The 23337-nt window shown below is 33.7% G+C and overlaps 1 protein-coding gene across 1 annotated transcript; it reads left to right on the forward strand.

Annotated features, from left to right (window-relative positions):
* Positions 1-743: 743 nt before the first annotated feature.
* LOC148596923 (uncharacterized) lies at positions 744-21389 on the forward strand. The gene is made up of 6 exons (XM_088563646.1): positions 744-1088; positions 7453-7545; positions 8575-8673; positions 9901-9958; positions 11025-11125; positions 11441-21389. Exons 1-6 carry the CDS (start codon positions 1028-1030, stop codon positions 11467-11469), a joined length of 441 nt encoding a protein of 146 aa, XP_088419772.1. The 5' UTR covers positions 744-1027; the 3' UTR covers positions 11470-21389.
* The last annotated feature ends 1948 nt before the right edge of the window (positions 21390-23337 follow it).

Here is a 23337-nt window from a genome sequence, read left to right on the forward strand (position 1 = left end):
GGTAAGGACGGCTAATTTAGCCTCCTGTGTCGGGTGCAAAGGTTCCTACTATTGCATACCACAGCAAGGTTCTTTAACGTGCGAGCAACGTGGCGTCTTTCACAAAACGTTGCACACATTTGTTTGCAGTCATTCAGATTTACCGTTTTATGTTTTTTTGTCTCCATGTGATCCTTAATTCTTAACAGTAATGGCTAAGTTCGTTTTTTACTCAAGTTATTGTCTGCACATAAAGAAAATGGTTCTTTCTGTCTTCTTAGTGTCCCGTTTTACTGCGCGGTAAAAGTTACACCTCCTAAATCAAACCCAGTTTACTTTTTTGATTTTGCACTAAGTGCTATAATTCCAAAGAGATGCATATTTTTATACTTAAGCTGTGTGGTTGGATTTTATAATATGCTTCTAGTACCTTATCGGTCTGTAATTTCAAAATAGTTTGGGCAATAAACTTTGAATTCAAATCAAATGCGCTAGAATTCTAACAAATAGCCTTTATGTTGTTACAAGACTGAAGTCATCACTACAGAAGAAGTTTTATGGTCGTCATCATGAACTCGTGGATCGTTACGGTGTATGTATCTGCGCCATGTAAACTCGTTTAACGTGTCATAGTTTTCCTTTCCTCTTTCAGCTACCCCGGACTTGACTTTTTGTAGCAACTCAGCGGGTGTTTCTAGATAACATTCTTTTGATTACCGCCATAACCTTGGTTTCCTTGATTACTCTTTAAAACCTTGTTGTAAAGTTTTCATCAAAATCCATCAACTCATAGTCAAGTTGAAGAACGAAAACAAAACACCAAGTATCTACAGACGACGACAGATTATTTTATCAACAAATCAAGGAATGTTGGTCATTTCATTATTTTAATTACAAAGACTGATCAACGAAATTGTAAACATTTGAAAGCGATGCATCAGTTGTCGTCATGCGTGCGCCATTTAAATAGTAAAAGGAATACAAATTTTCTGATAAATACGGAGTCTTCCAGTTTTTTAACCGAAGAGCTACAATATAGGGATATAAAATGTGCTTGAAAATATTAGAAGTTTTGTTTTTCACAATGATATTTTTTTATGTTAGTAAAGGTACGTATGTTCTCATTTTAATAGTTGTCTAATTATATATATATATGTTATATAGCCTAGCTGGCCGAGTGGTCTAGGGCGCTGGACTTAGTGCAGGCGGTGTTGCCATAGATGTCACAGCGGTACGAGTTCGAGTCCCGCGGAGGGAACGACCAAAAATTTGCATCGCAAATTTGACAGTTCTAACATCGTTGGGAATTTTTCAGACCTTTCTATACGTTTACATATCTTCCCTGTATCAATTTGATCCGATGGAGCAGTGTAGCGAATATAGTCGTCACATTCTGAGACGTTGTATATATAAATAAATATATATATATATATATATATATATATATATATATATATATATAAAGTCTAAAGGTATCTGCCAACCAGCAATCTTTATCGGTATCGTTGTACAATCCTTTAGACTTATATATATTCATTTAATCATTGACGTTCAAGAGTGCAGTCTTAATTCGATAGACACTCTCAATTATTACATATCTTTGTTGTTTAACTTTTCATTGATTGATAAATATGATATTACGTTTTATTGTAATTGATTCAATGACACTGCTTTGCAGAAGAGAAAGCCATCAGCTGGATATATAAACCCCACTCGGACTCATTATTTCTACTCGTTTCTTATAACTCAACCTAATTGTCGCGTACTTAGTTGATGAGTAGTGGCTACAACTATATGATTTTTGGTGAGATTCGACCTTCCATAATCAAAACAAGCACGCTTGTACAAGAAATTCAAAACGTTAAAATGATTATACACAATGATAGTATGAATTCTTTTTAGTTGATCCAGTGGTGTTAGGACATAACTCGGTCAATGAATATAAAATGTTTGCTGCTGAACATATAATTTAGGTGCATAATTTAATTCTTTTCAGGTGATCGAATCGGGCTCTTCATACCCTCTAGTTTGTTTTTTGTTTGGTGCTTGATTTGTTATTACATGTATACCCATTTTTACATAGAAATCGGACACCTTTGGAATATATTTTGATCATGTTGTTTGGGTATTGTGATGACTGCAAACAAATCGGGTTGTGCTTATCAAAATCAGGAACATCTACTTTTAGTTTGTGATTTTAAATATGTATTTTAATTTGTGATGCCCATTACACAGAATAAATATACTTTATGGGGATAGTCGTATACAGAATCGGAGTGTTGAAATTTTCTCACTGAAGGCCAATATGCTGTCCATGGCCGATTTAGTTTTCTCTGTAAGATAGGAGTGTTTTCTATTCAACACATTACATGTACATGTATCAGTAATATTTACCTGGTACACCGATAAAGGGTAATATTGTCCAATCAACACACCACATCCATTTATACACATTTGTCATCTTTACTTGGGAGACCAATAAAGGGTATTGTGGTCGATTGTTGTCTAATCAACAAGTTATCAGTATAACGTTGTCATCTTTACCAGGGAGACTAAGATGGTGTATACCTCTCAAAAATGACCATTTCTATTTGCGGTTTATGAACAAGCATACACTGTCCCGATATTTATGCAAGCTAAACTTGATCAAAATTGATAAACGATAATCCTTATAATTTAACTTCTAATCGATTTCAGACAACATCAGGACTTGTCCCGTCATCAAAACATTATACAGTCCAGACCCATCGAAACCTGCCGGACCGTCGGACCTGTCCGGTAAAATTGTCCCGGGTCCGGTAAATACACGTTGCTTGTCGGCCCGGGTGTCCGATGTTTTTTTCTTACGTTAAAGAAGATTTTCTCAAAACTGAAGTGGTTTTTGTGAATAATAAAACTAGAACGTTTTAATAATTACGTGAATTAGTCTACAGTCTAGCGAGATAGTCAATCAATTTGATTGTAAACAATAATATGTAACTTCCGGTTCATTGGCTACACGTCATTTCGTCCTTTGATATATCGTCCCTTCCGTTGTCTCGCTACTCGTTTACATGTGAAACATTGTGGAGAGCCTTGTGACAAAGACAGTGATGATGATTATGAAGACAGTGAATGTTTTGACTATCAAGATGAAATGTTGAATTTTGAAATGATTATGTTTTATGCCAGAGATTGAGAATAGATTTTATAATTTAATAACAATACTTTATTTCAAATTTAAAAAATCAACAATATATAATACAAAGAACTCAAAACAAAGTACACATGTTTCGTTTATGAAGACTCATCAGATACACTCTAGCCAAAATGAATAATGGTGACAAATTAACAAATTCAAGAGCCCATACCCAGTAGTTTTAAAATCAGCTTGATAATAAAATGTACTTGGAGATTCCCACCCCCATCAAAAATGTTAGCGTGTCGATAAATTGTTCAGAGTTTTTTCGGTCAGACAAATTGTCATTCGGTCAGACAAGTCATCACCTTGTGTCTGACCGAATGTCAGATGTGCTTAAACAAATTTCGATGGGTCTGCAGTCTGAAATTAATTGAAGTGCAGACTGCGGACCAATGACACCATTAACGTCACAGTAGCATAAACAATCAAGTTCAATTATTTTTCTATGATTAAGTTTTTTTCTGCTACTTGTAGGTAGTTTCTAGATAATTTTCCTGAATAATCTTACTAACTAAAAATTATATTCAGATCTAGGGCATACAAAAAGTTAGTATGTACATACATCAACAAGTTGTTGATAATATACCTCCTGTAACGTGTAACGTTCCCAATCCCACGCATACGAAGCATACAAAGCACAAGATACACAAAAACCACACGAAATACGTTGCACGAAGCACGATACAAAAATGATCGTGTCGGCCGGAAGTATTCGTCCCAGTTATTGGTATATTTCGGAATCTGATTATTATATATACATGTAGTGTACTTCTGTTCGTTGTATTTTAATGTTTACTAACATCTTACATGTAGTTTTACATTAATGTGTACTATGCTGCAATAATCACATTCGATATATATATACTCCTTGAGACGTTTAGGTTCCCCGCACGCACGATACCCAATTGGACAGTAAACGCTCACAAAACGCATGATAAACGGCCGCTCCCAGCGTGTGTTTAAACGCAAGATAGACGAACGCTCATATCGTGCGTTTAAACGCAGGATAGACGAACGACAAAAAATAATTATATTGACATATACTGAAGACAGAAAAAATAGAAAATGAAATTAATGAAATTATATAAATTAATAATAGCAAAACATTTAACAATAACAGTTAAATCAAGGAAATAATACAAGTACAAAAATTAACGAACGCTTATATCGCGCGTTAAACTTTTTTTTCAATCACATCAATACATTTATCAGCAACATCTTGATATGTATCGTCAGCATATATAGTTGCATGATAATGAACCAGAGTAATCAAGGGAACCAAGGTTATAGCGGTTATCAAAAGAATGTAATCCGGAGACAAAGACCAGACATGACAAACAGACATACACAACAAAGAACATAACGTAACTAAAATCATACATACAAAGTAACAAAAGTAAATGAGCAACTCGGACTCCACTAAAAACTGGGAGCATGGACCAGGTGCATGGGTTGGGTTAGCGTCCTCTGTTTTTCTAGAAACACCCGCCGAGTTGCTCATAAAAAAACAAGTCCGGGGTAAACAAATAAGGAGAGAAAAACTATGACTCGTTGAATAAATCAGCTTTCATGGTGCAGATGGATACAGAATTACGATCCACGAGTTCAGTTCATGATGACGACCATAAAACTTCTGTAGTGATGACTTCAATCTTGTAGCAATATAACCCTGTTTCAGAAGCCTATTTGTTAGAGTTCTAGCGCGATACAAAAAGTCTGCGTAGTTTTTGCAAGCTCTGGCATAACGTATGAGTTGTGATATGAATACGTCATACGCAAGCACTAAACGGATGCTGCCACAAATGAAAGGATAGTTGACAATTCTGAATGAAAAATCAGCACGTTTGTCGTAAAGTTTGGTCAGTAGTTTTCCTTTACCATCGATTTCTAAGTGTATGTCAAGATTTAAGGCTGACTTCACAGTGTCAGTGGTATCCTTTATCTCAAGTTCTTTGGGGTAGATGCGACGTATCAAATCCCCGAAATTAGGATTGTTTAAAGATAATACGTCATTTATATAGCGGAAATTGAGATTAAAGGATCTAGCCAAACGATTTTCTTTCTTTCGGGTCAGATCAGCTATAAAGTCAGCCAAATGAGAATGAAGGAATACGTCAGCAAGTTAAGGAGCACAATTTGTTCCCATTGGAATGCCGTTCGTTTGTTGAAAAAAACACGCCCACCACCCTGGACATATGTTGTCGATTAAAAATTCCAGCACTATGTAAACATCTTCTTCTGTATATTTGGAAGATGATTTGAAATTTGGATTAAGTATGAGGAATCTCTACCAAGAACTATATTTGTATCTAGGTGTAACATCTTTTTTTGGAAAAACAAAGATTAATAATGTTTTTAAGTCGGGATTTTAACTCAGTAAGGGGAATAGAAGTATACTGTGTTGAAAGATCATAGGTTTTAATGTTATTGTATTCAGATAATAGTCTTGATTTGATTATCTCCAAAAGATGTTTCGAATGTTTCGGGATCCACATTGAATTAATACCACTACGGGTGTAACAAGTGTTGTGGTAGATCTGCAGACCCTCTTTGACAGTTGTGAGTATAGAAGTTAAAAGTTTTGAAAGAGGTTTGGTGATACATTTTGGAAATCCAGCTATGAAACGTTGTTTGTATGGATTCTTGTGGAGTTTAGGAATACAGTACATAGACGGTAAATCACTATAATCGTTCTTGGTAGGGAGACAAAAAGAGGATAGTACAGATTTATGGTTTTCCACAATCTCTTCTTTGGAGAGTGTAGTAGCACTATAGGTCATATCACTGCTATTATTTACTACGTTTACCTCTGATAAAAAATATTGGATGTATAACGTTTTGTAGACAAAAACAATGTTGTTTTGGGCTTTGACTGCTGGTACGATAACATATTTGTCATGTATAGTAGACAACATCGGGGTCTTTGAAAACTCGTGTAACCTTGGCACTCATTGACCTACATAAAACTTTCATTCGTTTCAAAACTAGAGACCTCGCGGACTTTAACCACTCTGACAGAGAATCAATGTCTTCTCGATTTCGTTTTATCCATTTTCTTAAATAGTCCTTCATGGCATCCGTAAGAACTTTAAAGTTATAATTCGAATTTATGGAGTGTGGTTCACGGTATTTGGACCTTAAGAAAGGATATTACACAGAGATTCGTTTTCGATGATGGTTATATCTCCCGTAACGACGTGACCAGAAGAACCATATTTGAATGAAGAGTTTTTGCAAGAAAACACAGGTGGTTTAGTCTCGAAGTCTTCAATCTCGAGGTTCTGCAATCGCTTTTATAATTGAAAAAAATTGGAGGCAATGTGTGAAGTATAGGTAGATGAAATGATTGGTATGGATTTGTCTTTGAAATATGGGGGAATTTTGTTGGTAAAGGTTTTGTGATGGAGGATGTTATCCAAATTAATTGCATCTATACCTTTGTTGACAAACGGTGGTGGAAGAAATGATCGTTTTTCTTCATCTTGGCTTTTCACACAAACTGGTTCCAAGAGTCTGTGGAAACCAATATCCAAAATGATGGCAACAAGTCCGTATAATGATGAGGTGGGGTCCGAAACAGGAGTGTCAAGACTTGTTTTGAAAAGGGAGTGTAGTAGAGTGAGAGGTATAGAATAACGTTTTGTTCTAATGTGATTAAGTTCAAGAGGTTTTTGTATGAAAGGAAGAAGACCATCTATGGAGACATCATGTAACTTAGATATAGTGGCGATGGCCATGATTCCTTTCCCGTCTTGGATTTTTGTCAAATAAATTTATCACACTGATGCTATTGTTTTACTGGCTTGGAAGGTTTCCTATACTTTTGATGTTGTCATTGCATCCGTTAGGTATTGAAGTACCTAGTCTGCGTTTCCAGTACTCCTCTCTTTCCCTACGATAGTATTGTTTTTTATTCTAAAATACGAACTTTCATAGAGAGGATTGAATGATCTTGTTGATTAAAGTGTTGAAAAACTGTGAGAAATTTGGTGGTGTTAATTCCCGAACGATGACCGCATTCTCTTTTGTTTAATTGTTCTTGTGTTTCTCCGACATGTACAAAACCACATAAGTTGCATTCTAATCCATATATTAAGTTTGTTGATTTGCAACTGAAGTCATCGTGGCTTCTTGTATGGCAGGTTTTGTTTGTAAGGGAACTGGAGAAGTAAGAGTCGATTATAAGAATGCCTCATGTTTTGCAAGTTTTAATACCACATTTTGTACTGGAATAGATGGTCTGGTTGTTTGACAAAAATGTCATTTTAACTTTAATATTTTTGATTTTTTAGGATGTCCGTGTTATAATAGTGGGTCTTGTTCGACAAGAGACAATGGCCAAAAGTACTGCATGTGTATGTACCCATACCGCGGTTCAAGATGTCGTAAGTATCACGAAGCTGCCTCATATATATATATATATATATATATATATAACAATGTTATAACTATTAAATGTGTGATACAAATATTGGTCGTTCCCTCCAGCTTGCTATATAAATATATAGCTTTCGATTGTTCTAGGGCGCTGGACTTTGTGCGGCCAGTGTTGTTAATCATTAGTTGTATCATGTAAGTTTAGTTAAATATTATTTTCATTAAAACTATTTCTTTTTTTTCACCTTTGCTCTCAAAGCAAAGAATAATCAAGGGAACCAAAGTTATAGCGGTTATCAAAAGAATGTAATCCAGGGACAAAGACCAGACATGGAAAACAGACATACACAACAAAGAACATAAAGTAACTAAAATCATACATACAAAGTAACAAAAGAAAATGAGCAACTCGGACTCCACTAAAAACTGGGAGCATGGACTAGGTGCACCGGTAGGGTAAGCGTCCTCTGCTTTTCTAGAAGCACCCGCCGAGTTGCTCATAAAAAGTCAAGTCCGGGGTAGACAAACCAGGAAAGGAAAACTATGACCCGTTGAATAAATCAGTTTTCATGGTGCAAAGGAATGAAAATAATTCATCGTAAATATTAATAAATGCAAATTATACGCATTTACTTTAACATCATTTCAATTATATATTCTATTTCTTACCATATGGAAAAGGTAAGAGTTTATAATTTGTTGTGAACGTCTAAACTAGAAAACATGTGCTCCATCCTTTGTTGACATAGAAACCCGATTCTTTTTTCTACAAGACCGAAAAGCATTTTCCTTTTTCTACACCATTAATTACGTTTACCATAGAGATTGTCTAGATTTTATATGGACTGGTACTTATCAATATTAATGTATTTTAACGTTGTTGTGTTGTCAAGTGTCAGTCTTTGTAAGAATCATACAAACTATGCAAAAAGAGATAGCCATCAAATATGTTACTTATTTTTATTTGTGTATTAATTTGCGTTTTGATATTCAGATATTGCAAAATTGTTCCCTCTAACCTTAACAATATATTTTAGTCTGTCTGCGTGATTCTTGTGAAAATAATGGTACCTGTGATGATACTTCTAATGAAGTCATATGTAATTGTATACCTGGATGTACAGGTGATAAATGTGGTAGGTACATCATCAATTTAGAATTATTTTAGTTTTAAGAGATTGTCCATATACAAATCATTCAAATCCTATGATATGGCGGGCACAGCATATTTTTCCCACTGAATTTTCTGCTTCAATGTAATGTTTATTTAATTTCCATGTCAAGAAGTATATAACATATTTAAATCCACAAATTCCGAAAATTATTTGAAAGTTCCCTTACAAAGTAACAAGTTATCTGTCTTTTTCAAATGAATTTCATTGTTTTTCATGTAATTTATATCTCGTTAAAACAACATTGAATTTTAAAAAGAATGCATTTGTGATGCTTGAAAATTATTTGTAAACAACACATTTCATGTGCCACTAACTGCCTGGTTTTTACATGGACGTCCTCTGAAAACATCTTTTGAATATTTCGCTTAAAATCATATTTATTCTGATAAAGTGCTTTAATCTGAAAAGTCAGGCAAAGTTAAAATATAATGAATCACACTTGACGAAAAACCCACATGAATTCGATAATGTTGGCATATAGTTTATGGTCCAGTGATGGCAAATTGACGGTTTCCTCGTCTTACAAGATGCATAAATACGAGTTTAAAGTTACAATACAATGGCCGGGAATAGGCAATAATCTCCCTTTCATGATAAAAACATTTTTATGAGAACTAATGAAAAATCTTGTGGTTTTTTTTTTATCATTATTCACTCACTGTCTTACAGGGAGATGCACAAATGCACTGAAAACAATATCAGATATTGAAGAATTGATTTATATATATACTGGTAGTGAAATAATTTAATAAAGAACAATGCAATAGAGATTCCATTGGGGATTGGGAATTTTAGTTTCAGTAGTTAGAAAAGTGTTTGTTTGAATTTTAGTTTCAGGAGTTAGGGAAGTGTTTGGAGTTTGGTAGATAGTGAAAATAGGAAGTTTATACCATGAACAATTCCAATTTATTTTCATCAAAATACTGGAATCATGCACATTAATGTTAATATTTACAACACATAACTTATTTCAACGCTATCTGCAATATTACTTCCAATTTATTTTCACCAAAATACTGGCCTTAATCTTATTTGATACAGAATAAAAAAAGAACAAAATGCACGTCTTTAGTTTTTAATTGTTATAACAAATATTTAGTTTATCGAACCTCTACTCATTGCTGCATAAAATTTGTTTAAATAATATTTTGTAAGGTTCATATTTATATTTCATTTCTGTTTTCTTAGAAATATGCAAACAAGAAGAAGACAGGTTAACGGAAGAGTCTTTTACTTTAACAAGAGGGTTTGTATACCATACTTTTTAACTAAATTTACATTACTTGATTTCAACCAATAGAACTGCAATACTTTGTTCGTTTGAAATTGGATGTTAGTTTGTTCCTTGAAAAAGTGAGTTGTTGCATAGCATACTAAAGTACACCTGTTTACTGTATTTTTAAATTTTATTTTGAAAATATATTTTTTTAATTTGAAGGTAGTTTTCATCACAAGTTTCCTGGTTGGTTGGTTCTCTTTTAGGAAACATGTTATTTTGTATAACCTGGTAAGGTTCTGTGACATCATTAATGCAGATCGGTCTGCAGTGCACAGTTGAAATAATATAAAGCAAAATAACTTCTGTATAACGATTCAATTCTTGATGTTTGGACTGGAATCCATTACAAATTTTTAAATTGGCCCCGTGCAGGTCCGGGTGTTAAAAGAATAGGCCTGCAGCAGCGCTAAGCTTGTCGTAAAAGGCGACTAAATAGTGCTCAGAACCTTAGCCGGGGCTAGGGCGCTCTGCCCACAGAGCAACTGGGTTGTGTGGCCCAGGTGGTGGAATGGGGTACCCCTCGCGTGTTACATGCTGGGGTTGTCAGGCTATGATAAGGAAAACCTGACCGCAAACCATAGTGGTGCACCGTGTTGTGAAAGATGCCACGTTCCTCGCACGTTAAAGAACCATACTGTGGTATTCTCCCGGAGTAGGAACTATAGGGCTCCGCCACAGGAGGCTAAATTGCCCGACCCTACCCACCTCTCCATATTTCCAGTGGCAATCAAAATTTGTCGACCCCATTGTCTTTGCGTCCCTTCCCTTTTTCATTTCATCATCATTTCATGTTCATTTTATCGTCCATTTCATGTTCATCGTCTGAATATAGCTGAAATATTGCTGCTCGGACGTTAAACCCCAGCAAACAAACAAACTTTTTAAATTGCGTAATGTAATATAGATTTCGTGAATGATCGCAAATAAGGTTATTTTGTATAACTTATCACAAGAAAACCTTTCCTGGATTAGCTTGTGTTTGTGTTTGTGTTTGATGAAATCATTTTCATTTATCACATATGCTACTTTGTAGAGAGATTGCAGGCATAGCTGTAGGATCAATCGCCTTTTTGTTGCTTGTTGGTATAGTGATAATGCTGAGCATTACCTTCTGTTGCAAGAAAGGAAATAAAGGTAGAAATTAATAATACAAAATGCAGAATTATAGTTAACTTTATTTAAACGTTTAAAATGATAATGTTGTAAATTGCTGTATTAAAACGTCATTTACAGAGTTGTCTTCCTTAATTTTGAATTCTACGGTACATTAAAAATAATTTATATTTCTTATGAACAAAGGTTCTATGAGAATTCACATGCTATTTTCTGTTTACTTAATCATTTTAAACAAATATAGAAAAAAAATAATGTGTAGATTTCCCAACCATATTTAACATTTTGCATGATTCTTAGCTGCATGTTACTTAATAACAAATATGTTTTACTTAGTTGAAGCCCCATTTGATTCATCCAAGTAACGCAGTTTTGTCCACATCAAAGACAGAGTGTATCACTGACATCGAAGATCTATTTCATATGATAATTTCATTTGACATTTATAATAACCAGTCCTTACATAACATGATTGCTGTTAAAAAACACCCGTCGCCGAAGCTATTAAGGAAGAAGTGAATGCTTGATGTAAAGTGAACTTTTGCGTTTAATTGTCACTTTGTTGTATTTATACTCATTTTTGAAGGGAAACATATGTTGCTTTGTTGATGTTCATTTAAAAAAAAATGTATTCACATGATACAAAATGTGTACTGTATGGATCACCTTCTTCAACTAATAATGTTATTCTTACCCATATTACAGTTTTCCTTTTCTAGAAAAGGCTGTTAGAAAAACATATTCTTGAAAATTATATATTTAGGTAGATAAAAAAAAATCAAGAGAAAAACCGTCAAATGTTTATCAAAGAGTTTTTACCAGACCCAAGCGTTATCAGTCAGCTCGTTTGAATACCTACCATAGCCACGTGTTCTCTGTCAGCCCTATATGTATTCTCTACGAGGCAAGCACATTTTCTGTCAGCCCATGTCTTATCTACCAGACACATTTGTTTTCGTTCTTTGTCATGCACGTGTGTTCCCTACGAGGTCCACGCGTTCTCTGTTTGTCCTTTGTGTTATTTACCAGACTCAGGCGCACCCTCGCCCCAGTTTCCTACAAGGCTCATCTTTCTTCCAGGCCTATGTTGTTTGGTATAGTAATTAATATTACAAACTTATCTGAATGTAAAAGCTCAAATAACCCGAATAAATATATTATGTAAGATAGACTTTAGACTACTTCGACAATTGTAAGTACTACATGTGTACTAAATTGATAAAAGCATATTGACGTTGTGGTGTAATTTAATTTTAATGTGAAGTTATGAATTATTTGATTTGTCAATCTGTTTTTTTTAAAGATTTATCATCACGTTTACGACCAATTAATCATGTAATCATTTTTGGTATTTGGTTTTTTATGTTAATTCTTGTTTTTCTATGGCAAAAAGGCTCGTTTTTACCATTAATTATTATACATATTTTGCCATTAAATTGATCGTGTGTTTATATGTCAAACTGCAGATCCAACAGCAGTTTGATTCGTACAAGTATTATTTGACTTGTCGAATTAGGTTTTATTTTTTTAAGTACCAGTCCATATAACATGTTGTAGAAAAAACGACAGAACAAACTATGCTTTTCCAGTTTAAATATGCAATATTTTTATGTTACTCCTTTCTGTGTTTAGATCTGTACTTTCATCTCCCAATTAAAACAACGAAATCAAACCATATCAAAAAATGATCACTTTTGTGAAGAGCAAATTTCATACACAATCTATACAAGTGCAACAACCAAATGACAAATAGAGACTGATAATATGGTCTTCAACTTTTTCTGTTCAAGGAGGTAGACCTGGGGTAAGGGACATAACTCAGGAAATCAGTGATATGTTTGTATCATATTAAATTTCACTAAAGTATTTCAAGCTTTCATTTGAAACAGAATGATATCAGTCCAAGTTACATTGATGTTTACATGAGATTGATGAAATATACTGAATACAAACGTTCCAATGATTTAAAAAAGATGTGTCCCTCACCCTAGATCTACCTTCCCCAAATAAGTATGAATTCAGTGGAATTTTAACATGCACGAATCACATCCTGTCATATTTTCTGAAGAAAAAAACTAACACCTTTTGACAGTGCAGGTTTTTTTTTCGTCTTCGAAAGTCGTACGTAGTTAACATGACATTGAAGAAACTTTGATATGTGGGGATCTTGATCACAAAGTACATATTATGTAAATGCACGTACTTCTTAAATATTGCCGAATCTATTAAGGTAGATCATACCTAATATTTACGTCTAAGAATGAGACGACTATTTGTCTCACTGCTTCGTCGGATAATGATCAATACAGGGAACATAACGTAAAGATACAAGGGTCTAAAGAGTTTCCAATATGTTAGAACTGTAAAATTTGCAAATCGTTTCCTCAGCGGAACTCGTATTATATATGTTTGTATATTTTTTCTCTGGTCTGGCATCTACGGCATCATTGCCTGCACTAAAACGCTATTACTTCCTGGGCTTATCTTCACGTTTTTGATTTTCGAAGAAGTATCGCTTAGTTTGTGAAAGCTATATTTTTGTAGACATATTGGTCGAGTGATCCTGAGCGTTTCGCTTAGTGCATGCGATGTCAGAGGAAAGAAGAGATTCGAACCCCGCTGAGGTTGAAATCAAATCTGTATCAAGAATTAGCAGCCTCGCATCGATTCTACAGTTTGGATGTACCTTGATTATAATTGTAAAAAACATTCTTGTTGATCCTAACCATTCAGGTTCTGTAGTGGCATTCCAGTTTGATTTGCTGTATGATATTTTTGTTCTTAAAAGAAAATTAAAAAAAAATAAATCATAAAAACTCAATTTTATCCTTGTTTTACCGTGGGCTGACCATTTATTATCTTACCTTCGAGCAATTCTAATTGGACAATAACGGTACTTTGTTTAAATTTTCGTCACATATTACGGAAAAACTAGACCTGCCATATTTGTCCATTTTAGGCTTTACACTTTACCCTAGCTATGTCAGTGGAAATGGTCGCTATGAAACTTTGCTTTTTTTATAATGAAGGAAAGTGCGAATTAAGTACATCGACGTTAGATATGGCAATAGTCGTTTGCATTATAAGGTCACTGTGTTCACACATGGACAGATAGATTTTTTTTCAATCATTCGCGATTTTTATTGTTTGATTTCATACCTGATTGCTCACGTGGCACATGGCGAAGCCTACCGAGTATGTATGTAAGTGATTTTTACGGAATATAATATAACTTTTCTGAAACATAACGTTTAATATCTTTATTAAATATGAATTTGATGTTTATTCACGCTACTGAAATGAATGAAAACAGTAGAATGTTACGTGTGTTTGTTTACATGATTAAGTTGGGAGGTAATTTACACGCACACACACACAAGCCACGCCCAATGTCATGCCAAATAAGTTGCGTGCCATTCATAAGGCAATCGAAAATCGACTACAGGTGTGGTCTCAAACCCTGTTAGGGACGTCATATTAGAACCAATATTTTACTTTAAATTTACCTTATGTTATAGTCAACATTGCACATGATTTTGAGATTTTTAAGGTTGAAATTAAACCTAAGTAACAGTTACCAATCGACATGTAACAATTGTTTTTGAGTTGTTTTTTTACCATATAAAAACAAATACAAGTATGCAGTTTGAAATTGGAAATTTAGATTTTTGTTAGACGAGTCTTTGAATCGTTAAATATAAATAAATACAAAAATTAGTTTCACTTCAAATAAATTACTCTTTTTCTGCTCTATGATATTATTGTTATGACGTCATAGTAAATAAAATTATTGTGACGTCATACGACTAATTTTACTCTTACGTATTTTTGTGAAAAGGGTCACAGATTTTTAAAGTTGAAAGTCAAAATTAAGTCTAAGGAATAGTGAACAATCTATCGCCTTTAAAGACATGAAGACATGTAACAATTGTTCTTTTTTTTATGATAATGCACCATATTAAAAATAATATTGGAAATTTGTATTAGGTTAATGTAGTCTTTTTATCGTTGAGTAAAGATGAAAACGAATAATGAGTTAAACTACAAAGAAATTACTTAAGGAAAATGATCTTCACCGTTACCATATCAACGAAGTAAGCTAATGAAGTTATAAAAAACACACAAGTGTAAAAATAGAACAAAATCTAATCAAATTCTTATGACATAAAAGGCAACTGCAAAATAAACTAGGCACATCCAATTCATAATATGGGCCTGACAACATCACACAGAAACGAGCAGTCTATTATATGGTATGATTATTCAATTGAAACATTATGTAATATGTAACAATAAAATCTGTGTACACATAAATGAAAAAAAAGTAATATATCTTCAACGTACAATTAGGGTCATACAAATGTTAGGTCATTTATTTCATCTTACAATTTTTAACTGTCGTAAGACATCCAATAAGTAAATCAATATACATGTAGACAGAAAAAAATAGGTTTGAATATTAAGTACAAAACTAGTTATTGAATGATTTGTGCTGAAAAGATTTCCGTAAATTCCAAATAAACTGTAATGAATGTTATTGTAATCTTAGAGGTGCACTTTGTATTTATTCAGAAGTTTGACTTCATGAAAGATATTCAGTTGTTTAAAAAATTGACTTAAAAAAAAGTTAGAAAAAAATACTAATTGTATATTTGTATTTTTATGATTATTAGACGCATTTTATCTTGATATATAATCGGTAGAAATTGAAAAAAAAAATATAAATATGAAAGTTTTTTTTACGTATGTAATTTCTATAAACGATGTAATGTTATAGAACAGATAAAACACCTTCCACAGCATGCAATAAATCAATCGGCTATTATATATTTTTGAAATCTATTCAGTTTATGAATTGAATGTATCACAATACGTATAAACCTTTTTAACCTATAAAAAGCTTTTCAGACACTTTCAGTGAAAAGATGTTTGTTAAACTGAATTAATCTAGTCTAGTGTGAATGTATGACATACCATGCTGAACTGTTCCATGTACTGATTTTTTTTTATTTTTAAGCCATTTAAATAGACATAGTTAGATATACATGAAAGGTTTTCAACCCTTTGCATTCATAAAATACTAAATACATGATACTACTAATTATGGTATGGGGCAATTATTTTTACATGCAACTCCCAATAAAACTATTATCAAAGACTTTTATTGAATGATTTATATCTAATGTTACGCTTCACGTGCTACTAGTACATTATTTATTTTATTCAAATGATTTTATGAAGTTTGAAAAAAGCTATACATAGAATACAAGTTTACATGAAGGTCATTATTTAAGAAACATTCTTTGTAAGAATCATGCTAATTCTGATATATCTGATACCCCAACCAAATGGGATACACAATGTTTTTTTTTAATTTTCGCTATTAAGTTAATTTATAGGTCTATATGAAGATATGTATAATCCTTCATTCCATTTTGGCTGTTCTCAAGAGACAATTGACCTAAAAAATTTAATAGATTATGATGGATTTTAGTGTTTTTTTGCAAAATTATCTCCCTTTCTTTCGTCCCCGTGCAGGTCCGGATGTCAAAAGAATAGGCCTGCAGCAGCGCTAAGCTTGTGGCGACTAAATAGTGCTCAGAAACCTAACCGGGGGTTAGGCGCTATGCCCACAGAGCAACTTGGATGTGTGCCCCAAGTGGTGGAATGGGGTACCCCTGGCGTGTTACATACTGGGGTTGTCAGGCTATAATACGGTAAACCTGACCGCAAACCATAGTGGTGCATCGTGTTGGGAAAGATGCCACGTTCCTCGCACGTTAAAGAACTCTGCTGTGGTATTGGATAGGAGTAGGAACCTTTGCGCTCCGCCACAGGAGGCTAAATTGCCTGACCTTACCAATCCCTCCCCTTTTTCTAGTGGCAATCAAAATTTCTCAACCCTATTATCATTGTGTCCCATCCCATTTTTCATTTCATCATCATTTCATGTTCATCTTATCATCCATTTCATGTTCATCATCTGAATATAGCTGACATATTGCTGTTCGGATGTTAAACCCCAACAATCAATCAATCAATCTTTACATATGTCAATGCTATGTTACATAATGTCTACTGCTCTTCGCATTATAAGATGGATCGGGAGTTAAACATTTGTTGTCACCAGGGCAGCTTGTTAAGTGTCCCCAGTATTAGCCGAAGTCTGACATGAGGTGGGATGTACAGCATGTACGATGCACGATGTATGATACGTTGTTTGTCAATACATCTGGTATCAAACTTACGATACAGTTTACAAATTATGTTATATGTGACGCAGCTAAAAAAAAAGGCTACACCTTTTTATTTTCGTTATTAAGTTGCTTTATAGGTCTTTATGATAAAATGTATAATCATTCATGCTAATCTGACTGCTCTTAGGAGATAATCCACATGGAAAATCCAACAGTTTATATTTTAGTGTCATTTACAGAGTCATCTAGGTTAATTGTGTATTCTACAGTGCATTCCGTATAATTTCCATCTCCTAAGAACAAGAATTATATGAAAAACCACATTCATATTTCTGTTTACCACATGTATAGCATTTTAAACATACTATCATAAAATACAAATATGTAGCCTTTCTAACTATGAATCACATTTTGCATGATTGTTACCTGGAGAGCTAGTGAATTGGTTTATTTATTTTAAAATTGTTGGGCAAAGCACGATATAACTCCGAATCGGGCATAACTGATGGTGGTCAGTGTTTCAGGTGGGTGTGATAAACCGAAACTGGTATATGAATGATAAAAGGAAGAAAATCATATTAATAGAATGTCCATGCACAAAGGATGCACATTATTTTAATGACAATGTGATAATTTTGAAGTGTTGATTATAATAAATCGTAACTCTATCTACTTGAAGTCTTGAACCATAAATTCACTCATCCAAAATGTAAGAAAACAGTACATTACGCACTTATGAGTATTAGACAAAAAAAAAAAAAAAAAAAAAAAAAACGATCAAAAGCACAACAGTATTTTAAATCGGCAATTAAAGATAGTATATATGTTTAAACAACATATAATTAGCATATTTACAATTATATATGTGCATGTATTATCAACAGTAAAAAGTTTATGTGAATTCAGAAAATGGTGCATTTACATTTGTTTTATTTAGAGTAAACAAATTATTTTTACCAAGTTTTTATTTAAATCTCTCTAGCACATCTCTAATTTCCTATATTTTTTTTTAGCAAGGGCAGTTCTATCACTTCTAAAGTATACACATATGTACATGTGCAATTTTGTACTGTTTGGTATTGAATATTACACAACACAGAATTTTAAAAATGAAATAAGCGAGTATTTTTGCAAACCATTGTAGAACCATGTAATATGGATGTGACTACTTACAAATATTGTATTAATCCATCTAATAACAATGTTAATATGATTGGTGTTATTGTTGTCTGTAGGTAATTTGGTGTTTTTTTTTTTGGATTTTTTTGTTGTTTAAATACGAAGTCTACAATTTTGTTTTCTGCATATGTTTATTCGAAATATTTATTTTTGTATATGTGTTACTATTGATTTTAACCATTTATGATTCTTTAACTGAGTTTACTTTAAGCATATCTGCAGATCAACGGATCAAAATTGTAAAATAAATCATGCTGAATATAAATATTTCATTAACTAAGTGAAGGTTTCACACATAATTCATTTAGAACCGAAAATTAATTCTGTTAACAAAAATGCCCCGTGCAGGTGTCAAAAGAATAGGCCTGTAGCAGCGCTAAGCGACTAAATAGTGCTCAGAACCTTAGCCGGGGGCTAGGGCGCTCTGCCCATAGAGCAACTGGGTTGTGTGCCCCAGGTGGTGGAATGGGGTAACCCTGGTGTATTACATGCTGGAGTTGTCAGGCTATAATACGGAAAACCTGACCGCAAACCATAGTGGTGCACCGTGTTGGGAAAGATGCCACGTTCCTCGCACGTTACAGAACACTACTGTGATTTTTTCCCGGAGTAGGAACCATAGGGCTCGGCCACAGGAGGCTATATTGCCCGACCCTACCCACCTCTCCCTATTCCCTATTTCCAGTGGCAATCAAAATTTGACAACCCCATTATCCTTGTGTCCCGTCCTTTTTTTCATTTCATCATCATTTCATGTTCATTTTGTCATCCATTTCATGTTCATCGTCTGAATATAGCTGAAATATTGCTGCTCGGACGTTAAACGCCAACAAAGAAAGAAAGAAACTGTTAACGACAATACATGCATAAAACTAAATCATTCATATTTTTTTAATGAAAGCCTTTCGTGATTCAATACCGAGTGGTGTTTAGTAAACAAAAGCCGGTCATTAAGCATCATGAGCATTTTGGGGGTAACTTTTTCTTTTCAACTTTTACATTAAGTCTTTTCTTTTGACTTAGGTACGCTCCGTCCGGGTGTCAAAAGAAAAGGCATGCAGCAGCGCTATGCTTGGTAATTAAATAGTGCTCAGAAAATTAGCCGGAGGCTAGGCGTTTGCCCACAGAGAAACTGAGATATGTGCCCCAGGTGGGTGGTGAAATGGGCAGACCTGGCGTGTTACATGCTGGGATGATGAGGTTATAATACGGAAAACCTGACCGCAAACCATAGTGATGCACCGTGTTGGAAAAGATGCCACGTTCCTCGCACGTGAAAAAAACTTTGCTGTGGTATTGGATAGGAGTAGTAACATTTGCACTCCGCCACAGGAGGATAAATTGCCCGACCTTAGATTCTGATCACTATTAAGTCGCCTTTTACGCCAAGCTTAGCGCTGCTACGGGCCTATTTTTGTAACACCCGGACCTGCAAGAGGCGGAATAAAAGGAAAATACGAAGATCGAATTATAACGTATCTCAACACAAGCTTATTGTTGTAAATTGTTAATATTGAACTAATTGATTTATTTTTAAATTCACCATTCTGATTCTGATTTCGAAGGACATAAAATTTCGTGAGGCATTGTGCCAGTTTGCATATTATTCAGGTTCAATGATTGTTTAGATGATGAATGAACACAAAACTCTACAAGTTATTACATAATTAAACTACAAACGTCTACTTGGACTTTCCCAGTTTTTACATTTAATTTATCGACCTAAAATTGCCTAAAAATTGGTCTACAGGCTACTGCCTACAAACCTATGTGTTACATAAAAGCGCTTAACTTTTTGCCACTTAGTTTTAGTGACACGTACTTTAATATAATCGCAAACATCTTAGAATATAATTTCAACAATTATAGCTGGTGTGGTGCAAAATAGAATGATTTTTACAAAACGCAGTAACAGAACACAAACTAACACCATTCCTGTAATAATATATATTGAATTATCTGTTTCTTTTTTGAAATTCACCATTTCAAAGGACATTAAAAAAAACAAAATTCCTGATGCATCGTAACAGTTTGCGTAATACTCAGATTGAATGTGGGTTTACACGGAATATCTAGATGAATTCAAAAGATGCGCCACCGGGAAAACAGCACGATGGCTACATAACTTAAGTTGTTCAGAGGTCTAAAATAGTATAAACCATAATACTCACAATCAAAAGTCCATTACGGTTTAGCCTTGTTATTGAAGTTTACGTAATTACGTAGCCAAAGTAGTTACACATCTATGGTTTTACGTTCTTATCAAAAGAAAATTATTATTCAACTAAACGGTCATACTGAGCTACGGAAAGTTCAGAAATCTTGGAGATCTCATATTGCAATTTAACTTCTGACATGAAGTTTACAAAGTATATTCTTAAGCAGATATTACATTTTTAATTATAAAAATCATTTTGTACACATGCAACCTCAGGTACCGCAATTCCTTTTCATCTTTTCGGACCGTATATAATAACATTTTAATACTTGAGGTCATTATTCTGTGGTCAATACATACATTGAACATATATTATCAAGCGAATAATATATAATACATTTCTAATCTTTTTTCCTAAGGACAAATTTCACTGTTACAATAAAAGGGAAAATTAGACGAGTCTTTTATGCCATACATCAAACGTCAAGTGTATGTACACGCTTAGATTTCTATTAATTAATGTTGGTAGGTCCGGAAACTGTCAACACACAATTATGTACATCTGAAAGACAAAGTATCTAGTATTGAAAATAGATATATATGATTTTCAAGATGACAAAAAGGAATTATCCGTGTACTATCTACTTTAGGCCACAAATCAATATCATTTGTATACTTTTCAAGTGATGCTTTTTCTGATTTATTAAATAAAATATATATTTTTGTACATGTATTAGTGAGCACGTTATTAAAGGACTAATAATAAAATGAAATATGATTTCAAATAATAATAATAAATAAATGTAAATGCTTAGGATTGAATTATAGTAATGAAAGTATTATCAAATTACTTATAATAAACATGAAATTTCCGTATTCTTTTTTATTTGCAAAGTTAATATCAATAAATTGACACTATTTTATTGGGAGTATAGATAATTCAATAATCGTTACGGTGCATTCATCTGCGCCATCAAAATTGATTTGTTCAACGTGTCATAGTTTTCCTTCTAAACTGGACTTTGCAGGCAGGTATTTCTAGAAAAAAGCAGAGGACCCTTACCCTACCGGTGCATCTGGTCCATTCTCCCAGTTTTTAGTGGAGTCCGAGTTGCTTATTTGCTTTTGTTATTTTGTGTGTATGATTTTAGTTACTTTGTGTTCTTTGTTGATTTTAGTTACTTTGTGTACTTTGTTGTGTATGTCTGTTTTCCATGTCTGGTCTTTGTCCCTTGATTATCCTTTGATTACCGCTATAACCTTGGTTTCCTTGATTACTCTTTGATTACCATTTTAACCTTGGTTTCTTTGATTACTCTTTGATTACCATTTTAACCTTGGTTCCCTTGATTACTCTTTGATTACCGCTATCACTTTGGTTTCCTTGATTACTCTTTGATAACCGCTATAACCTTGGTTCCCTTGATTACTCTTTGATAACCGCTATAACCTTGGTTCCCTTGATCATTCTCTGATTACCATTTTAACCTTGGTTCCCTTGATTACTCTTTGATTACCATTTTAACCTTGTTTCCCTTGATTATTCTTTGATTACAATTTTAACCTTGGTTCCCTTGATTATTCTTTGATTACCATTTTAACCTTGGTTCCCTTGATTACTCCTTCAAATATTCAAATCAACATATCATGTTTCCTAAAAAAACGCAGTGAGTTAGCTGGAGCTTATCTCTATCCACCATCGATGTGTCATCTTTATTAATGAGGAAAATTGTTTAACCAAATTCGCCAGTTTAATTTTCGAACACCATAAATTTCAAGGTGTCAACCAAGGAACAAGTTAACTGTGCAGCCACAAATGTAAACGACTGATGTCATGATGTGCTTCTTAGGGTCAAATTGCATTGAAAATACCAAACAAAGACAATATGAAAATCATACATACATGTGTATATAAGGTTTTATTGCTATAAATACACAAGTAGCACTTAATTTTATGTTTACACAAATTCCTGTTTCGCCTAAGTTCACTCCAAACCTTACTTAAGCGATATCGGAATAATTTTATGTTCCAAATTTGACAACTAAGGCGAAAAGGGAATAAGCCGTATTAGATATCATCTGACGATATTAATAATAATGAAACTACTTCATAAGATGTTCGGATATTACAATAACAAAAATTAAAGATTGAAGCCTTCAAAGTCGCTAATCGTCTAATATTCTGTGCCACTGACTTTGGCTTACCTTCAATATGGCACGAATGTGATATGCTCGGGTGACATCCGCTAGAATCTTGGTTCATACATCACACATAGACAATTGTATGATATTTCTAAAAGAGATACATTTTAGCGATCTTTGGGTCGCTTATGATATTGACCAGGAATCAAGATCAGGAAACAACCAGATTAAACAACTTTCAATGAATTCTTATGGATATCGGAGCCCTGCTAATATATATGTTCCTCAGTCTGTCTTTCTTTGATGAAGAACAGTTATAAAAACTTTACCGTATAATCTCGAGTATAAGTCGATCCCTTAACTTAGCCTTGACACGCTTCTGACTGATTTCTGACAGCTGCATTGCTAACATTCCTTAATTACAATGAGTTTACCTGTTTGTTTTGATAACTTCAATAGATATTTAGATAAATAATTCAAAGCCATAGTTGTTTTTATAGTAGCAAGTAATCAAATTCTTGACAGTCTGTGTATTGTTTTGATACAGCCGTTTTTTT

The sequence above is a fragment of the Perna viridis genome, chromosome 15 (assembly GCF_037379345.1).
Source record: "Perna viridis isolate PV_CMFRI_1.1 ecotype Kerala chromosome 15, ASM3737934v1, whole genome shotgun sequence".
Taxonomy (NCBI): domain Eukaryota; kingdom Metazoa; phylum Mollusca; class Bivalvia; order Mytilida; family Mytilidae; genus Perna; species Perna viridis.

Bases quoted from the DNA above. Each gene is read 5' to 3' on its own strand.
- LOC148596923 (XM_088563646.1), top strand. From the start codon at position 1,028: ATGTGCTTGAAAATATTAGAAGTTTTGTTTTTCACAATGATATTTTTT. The intron at 1,089-7,452 runs GTACGTATGTTC...TTGATTTTTTAG, and splicing joins ATTTTTTTATGTTAGTAAAG to GATGTCCGTGTTATAATAGT. The intron at 9,959-11,024 runs GTTTGTATACCA...GCTACTTTGTAG, and splicing joins TCTTTTACTTTAACAAGAGG to AGAGATTGCAGGCATAGCTG.